Source organism: Vicia villosa, unplaced genomic scaffold, assembly GCF_029867415.1.
Source record: "Vicia villosa cultivar HV-30 ecotype Madison, WI unplaced genomic scaffold, Vvil1.0 ctg.003033F_1_1, whole genome shotgun sequence".
NCBI classification, from domain to species: Eukaryota; Viridiplantae; Streptophyta; class Magnoliopsida; order Fabales; family Fabaceae; genus Vicia; species Vicia villosa.
The window spans coordinates 245360-252589 of record NW_026706097.1 but is presented as its reverse complement, the minus strand read 5'-3'; the positions used below and the strand labels follow the sequence as shown (position 1 = coordinate 252589).

The window sequence follows — 7230 nt, the reverse complement described above, 5'->3', positions numbered from 1 at the left end:
GATCTTTGAGACAAATGGGAGTCTTGGATCCTAAGAAGGGACCCCATATCCATAATCGCTTTAGATCTAGCCTTAATTTCTTCAACTGATAAGGCTCTAAGATTGACCAAAGAGTCAACCCTGCTAACTTTTTATCTCAACCTATTTATCCTGGCGTCAAGATCACCAATAACCTCTCTATCCCAATATTTTATGACCATTTTGAGAACTATAAACTTCTCCAATAGAACAAAATTTATCCAACCAAGAATCTCAATATCACTCCACAAGGAAGCAACTAACTCGGGAAAACTACTAAGGATAACTAATAATTATTGAATCTAAGAGATAAATTATAACAAACAACCCTAAAAAAAGTGAGAGGAAGGTGATAGTACAAACATAATCTTTTAGCTGATGACATTTTTTATAAGGTTGTAGAAAATTCAGAGTCAATGTTATTTTGGCACGATCTTAGTTAGAATGTGGTCCTTTGAGAGATAGATTCATTATGTTATATAATCCGTCTCTTGATAAAATAGTATTTTATGACATATCTTTTTAGATCTAATATAGAGGTTTGTGGCATAAGATAGTGCACGAGAAAAAAGTTAAAACTCCTTATTCATAGATAGTGTTATTTCTATAAGTGTTTGTCAAGTTAGTTTAAATTAGTTATATACTTCAAGCGCTTTGTCAAATAATTAGAAGTGTTATATACTTCATGCACTCATAAGTCAGGGGTTCGATCCCCTGTTGTGTCAATTTTTGAATTAAAACTATTTTAGTTTTATGAGTTCAATATACTATAATTGGTGGGGGCGAGCTTATTCCAAAATTAATTGCATCAATTTTTTTTGCTTTTCGCACTCTGGTTTTTAGGGGAATGGGGTCGTAATAATCTAGAGCTCGTTCCGAGAGGTCATAATACTGGCCAATTATTGCTCCCACTAGGAATCGAACTCGGTATTCCACGAACCTTTGTTCCTTAGCAGGAGCTCGTTTACCACTTGAGCCCACGTCCTTGGTTGCTTTTGCATCAATTTTATCAATAAGAATTATAGAACTTGAGAATTTTAACTTAGAGCTTTGTTATTGGCTGGTGGATGTTTCTTGGTTATTTATTTATATCATGTAAAGGAAGAGATAATCAAGAGTCTATAAATTTTCTACTGAATCGGAGTATCGTGTCATGTCTGCTGCTTGTTCAAAAATAGTTTGACTCCATGGTCTTTTGCCTAAACTTAAATTTCCTCAAATCGAACCAACTTTATGTTGACAATGCAAGTGTTATCCAAATTGTTGCAAATCCTATTTTTCATAAACAGACCAATCAATACATGACGCCTATGATGACAAATTTATATAATTTCCTCACATCAGTACTTAATTTCAAGTTGCAAATATTCTTACCAAATCTCTTTTGCGCCCACGTCATTGGTTTTGAGGGAATGTCAATAAAAACAATAATATCATGGTGTAATTATATTTATCATATTTTCTAAAAAAAATTTTAAAAAATTAGAGACACATCAAATATTAATTTATTCTTCTTAATTTGTAATTATTATATTTAAATGTTGTAACTAGTATATGTTCAATGAAATATCAAATCAAAAGGCATCAAACTATAATTTTTGACACAGTGCTTATAATTAAAAACACTTATAATTACATATGAGTAAAGATGGCAAATTGGTTCGACCTGCCATAAACCCGTCAAAAGTAAGGCAAAGCACGACATACCAACTTTAGGGGACGGGTTCATCACATCCATCTTGTCTCGTTCCTTAGTAGATTAAGAGGTTTCTAACAAAATATTTTTCAATTTTTTTTAATAATTTTTTGTTATAACAACAAAAATATATTGTTGTTAGTTGTTGTTATAAAAAGCAAGCAACCTCAACAACTTAACAATATAATTAACAAATCCAACCTTTTCAATAATCTAACATTATGATTAATGTTTTTGCAACAAAACACTAAACTGAGTGACTTCCCTATAGGAATAGGGGAAGTCGCAATGTGGTATATTTCTGTAGGATTTTGGGGGATTTGGGTGCTATGACAGTGGTCTGTCTTGATCCAAGATGAATGTCTTGTTTATCCCTCTGTCGGGAGCCTCTCTGTATGTTTGTATCATGTGTCTTTTTCTTCCACCTTTCCATTCTCCAAGGACCCTTTATATAGGATAACTCTTGGTTTAATGGCTATTTAAGTCATCTTGTAACGTTCATAACCGTCCATCAATGAATTATAACATTCGTAACCGTCCATCAATGACTTGTAACGTTCATAACCGTCCATCAATGACTTGTAACATTTTTTACAAATCGGCTTTATTGTGCCGAGCTTATTCCCGACAACTTATTTAGTGTCGGTCCTGGGTCATACCCCAACATGTCCTCAACTGCTTACCCTATTCCGGCCTTATACTCGGCCAAGTCCTAACTGAGTAGTCGAGTCCAGTCTGTAAGGACGATCTCCTATATTGATCCGTATTTCATAAGTTGTCCGAGTTCGTACTTCGGTCTTGATAAAAATATTCTTGGATGTACAATTAACAATCATCAAACAATGTTTACCTCAAAATAAACCTCTCAACATAATTCAACATTTCAAATTAAATCCAATATAATTTCACATCTTAAAATAATTTCACCATCATGTAACAAGTTTGACTCAATATAAATTCACCATTATACAACTAAACTATTAACATAAAATAAATTACAAAATAAATTTACCAATATAAAACAAGTCTCAAAATAAATCCACCCCATAAACATAAATATTAATAATACTAATAATAAAACAAATATTTTACTTATTCATTATGTTTCTTCAATAGATTAAACACCACAAATCAAAATGAAGAAATGAGTTCAAAATCTCAACCCAATCGACAATAAATAATTGGTTATCCTCAATATTTTGTTAGTTTTTTAATTTTTTTCAAGTGCTCCTTCCGTTTTAAAATGACATTCGTTTTAGTAAATAAAATTTATTTCAAAATAAATGTCATTCTCACTTTTCAGTGTAGAAATGATTGTTATTTTTTCAATTGTGTCATTTAATTATTATTCTGTACATTACTTCCAATACATTTATAAGATTAATTTAGTAAAAGTGTTGTACTAGTTAAAAAGTACAAGTGTACATATTCCCACTGCAATGACAAGGAGACTTAGAGGTCTTAGTAGGTTTATAACACGATATAGTGGTTAGGACTTGCCCACAACGCTGAGAAGTCCTGTACGGTGGTATTTTTGAGATAGCTTAGGAGACCTGCTCATGTGTGAGGTGAGAGACTATGATGATAACTAGTGATGCTTGATAACAAACATATGGTTACATGCAATCATGTGTTAAGACTATAGTGAGCGTTGTGCTCTTTAGGGTGTAAAGAATGTGTATCACTTTGGGTCTTTCCGTGTGAGTTATGAACTATTTTCTCTCATTGAGATAATACATATTTATAGAGGTCTCTGAGACTTAGGGTTTCTTTGAAAAGGGTCACTGCCCACTTAATCAATAGTTGGACAATTGAATCCTTATTTCTAAAAGAGTTGTGGATCAGTTAATGAATTTGAATTTCTCTCAACCCAAGAAAACATCTTTTTCCATATTTTTCACATGGAGCGAGAGAAAACTATGGGGCGAAGCAATGCCTCCCTTTTGGGGACGTTCTACCGTCACCTATTTTAAAACGGTTCAAGGACATCGCCCTAGACGAGACCTTTTATAAATATAGTAAAAAAAAATTGAATATAGTATAAAAAAACAAAAGTTGAAAATAAAAGAAAGAAAGAGATAGAGGTGTAATTGGGCCCACAAAGTGATGTACCTGCTGGCAGACAGACTGGTTCTCCCCATCATCATCATAATCTCTTTACATAAAACACAACAACCTAGCCCATTGTCTCCAACTCCAAACCAATCCCACTCTCTCCCCTCTAATATATTCCTCCCCACCACCCTTCCCCTTTTTTCATTTCCAAATACCCTAATTCATCTCAAACTTCAATTACTTCACTCTAATGGCTCAAGAACCCCAAAAACCAACTGAAGATGTGGTCCCCACCACCTCTGAAACTCCCGTCGAAACTCCACCACCCGCCGCCGAAGAAGTTGTAACTGCTACCGCTACCGCTGCCGCTGCTGATGTCTCCACTGACAAGGACGTTACTCCGGTTGCTGAAGATCCCGAGAAGCCGGCTGAAGCTGTGGCGGAGACTGCTAAGCCTGCTGATGAGACCGCCACTGAGAACAAAATTTCTCAATCGGTTTCTTTCAAGGAAGAAACCAACGTCGTTTCTGAACTTCCTGAGCTTCAGAAAAAAGCACTCGATGATCTCAAACAGCTTATTCAGGAAGCACTTAACAAACACGAGTTCACCGCTCCTCCAGTTAAGGCTACACCTGAAGTAACCGCACAAGAAGAGAAAAAACCAGAAGAAGAAAAGAAAACTGAAGAAACGAAATCCGAAGAGAAGAAGGAAGAAGTAACCGAAGAGAAGAAGGAAGAAGTAGTAGTAGTTGAAGAGAAAAAGGTTGAAGAAGAAAAAGCTTCAAGTTCTGAGGAACCTAAAACCGAAGCTAAAACCGAACCTGAAGAGAAGAAAGTGGAGGAGACTGTGGTGGAAGTTGTTGAGAAAATAGCTTCGAGTACTGAAGAAGACGGTGCGAAAACGGTTGAAGCTATTCAGGAAAGCATAGTATCAGTTGCTGTTACTAGCGGTGATGGTGAGCAACCTGTTGCTGTGGCTGTTGATGTGGAGGTTCCTCCTTCTACACCAGAAGAAGTTGAAATATGGGGAATTCCGTTGCTAGCTGATGAGAGAAGTGATGTGATTCTTCTGAAGTTCCTTAGAGCAAGGGATTTTAAGGTGAAGGAGGCTTTCACAATGATCAAACAAACTGTTCTTTGGAGAAAGGTAATTAAGATATAGTTTGATGAGATGATAGTTTGTTATTACTGAAACACGGACACAGACACCAGACACAACACTGACATGTTGACTCCGCTAATAATTTGAGAAAATCAAACAAGTCAATTCAAGCATAACATGATCATAGTTTGTTATAAGTTGTTGTTGTTATTTAGTTACTAATTGATTGTGTCTGTGATAAAAGGAATTTGGAATTGAAGCACTTCTTCAAGAGGATCTTGGAACTGATTGGGACAAAGTTGTTTTCACGGATGGTTATGACAAAGAGGGTCACCCTGTTTACTACAATGTTTTTGGTGAGTTTGAGAACAAGGAATTGTATCAAAAAAGTTTCTCTGATGATGAGAAGAGAAACAAGTTTATCCGTTGGAGGATTCAGTCTTTGGAGAAAAGTGTTAGAAAGCTCGACTTTGCTCCATCTGGTATCGCTACTATTGTTCAGATTAATGATCTTAAAAATTCTCCTGGATTTGTTAAGAAGGAGCTTAGACAAGCTACTAATCAGGCACTTCAATTGCTTCAGGATAACTATCCCGAATTTGTTGCCAAACAGGTTATTAACAGTTATTGTGATTTTTTTAAATATGTTCGAGTTTTTCATGTTTAGTGACTAATATTGATGCTTAAGTTGGTGCTTTTTTTTTTGTTTGTTTGTATTTGTATAGATTTTTATCAATGTTCCTTGGTGGTACCTTGCCTTTTCTAGGATGATTAGTCCTTTCCTGACACAGAGGACCAAGAGCAAATTTGTATTTGCTGGCTCCTCCAAATCTGCTGATACCCTTTTCAAGTAAGTTATTCCTTCTCCTTTTTAAGTGCTTCATCGTAAAATACAAGTCATGTTTTTTAGCCCGTAAGAAGGAAGTTGTTAAAATCATACGTATTTGGTCTTATTATCACCAACTTATATAGTTATAAATTGGCTATAAAGTATAGTTTTGTGCTGCTATATTTGATATTGCGAAAAACTATGTCAAACACCACTTATTCCAACCGACAATGTTTTAAATTGCCTATAAAGTAGTTTTGTGATGCTATTCTTGGTATTATGAATAATTGATGTCAAACACCACTCATTCCAAGGAGTCGAGTCATGTTTCAATCCTTGGTATTGCAAGAGGTATGATCATATACAGTAGATGCAGGCTCAATTGTAGTTGCGTTATGGTTGTAGAGACATAGCAAACCTCGACTTTGTAGTTCAGATTCCAGTCCTAGACTTTTATTAAAATCTTTGGAAGATGCGGCTGCAATTGCACTTGAGGTTGCAAAACCTTTGGGAACATACCCTATTAATGTATCATTATTGATGTTGTTATTTAGTAAGCTCTTATTAATAAATATTTGACTTGAACAGATATATCGCTCCCGAGCAAGTGCCAGTTCAATATGGAGGACTTAGCCGGGAGGGTGAACAGGAATTCACCACTGCTGACCCTGCTACAGAGGTTATTATCAAACCAGCAACAAAACATGCTGTTGAGTTCCCAATTTCTGAGGTGAGAATAAAAACTTGTTTGATAACCAATCTTATCATGGTTTTAACTCGCGGCTACGTTTACGCTGTGAAACTTTATACCAAAATTACTGTTGCGGACCGCAATTTAAAACCTTGATCTTTATGTGCATATTTAGTATTAGTATGTTGACTGTTTCTGAATGATTGAATGTGCAGAAAAGCACTTTGGTTTGGGAAATCAGAGTGGTGGATTGGAATGTGAGCTATGGAGCAGAATTTGTGCCTAGTGCTGAAGATGGATACACAGTGATAGTACAAAAGAACCGAAAAATCTCACCAGCTGATGAAACAGTAATTACCAACACCTTCAAAATCGGGGAACCTGGCAAAGTTGTACTCACCATTGATAACCAAACATCAAAGAAAAAGAAGCTTCTTTACAGGTCCAAAACCATACCCATCTCTGAGTAAAAAAGGTTTCAAAGAAAAAGATGTCTGAATTCTTCATTGACAAAGAGAATGATATACGAAGGTGAAGAAGAATACTAAGGGTGTTGTTTTGTATTCAATATATGAATTATATAACATTGTTGTGAAAGTTATTGGGTGGGTTACTTATATTCTTTTATATAGGGTTATTTTGTTCATTTGGGCTGTAAATTATTTTTGTTTCACGTATGGGGTTGGTAAATTTTATTTACAGTTTATTATTATTACTTATATTTTCAATACTAATGTGGTGTTTTCTTCATTTGAATTTGAATTTGATGAAACCTTTGTTATGGAAGAACTCAATTGGGGTTCCTTTCCTTTATAAAAGAAAAGTTCACTGTTTTTGTT

At 35.1% G+C, this 7230-nt stretch overlaps 1 protein-coding gene across 1 annotated transcript; it reads left to right on the top strand.

The window, feature by feature from the left end:
• Positions 1-3886: 3886 nt before the first annotated feature.
• LOC131640302 (patellin-3-like) lies at positions 3887-7230 on the top strand. Its single transcript, XM_058910715.1, has 5 exons — positions 3887-4916; positions 5116-5484; positions 5597-5721; positions 6289-6430; positions 6607-7230. The coding sequence occupies exons 1-5, from the start codon at positions 4020-4022 to the stop codon at positions 6859-6861; spliced, it is 1788 nt and encodes a 595-aa protein (XP_058766698.1). The 5' UTR covers positions 3887-4019; the 3' UTR covers positions 6862-7230.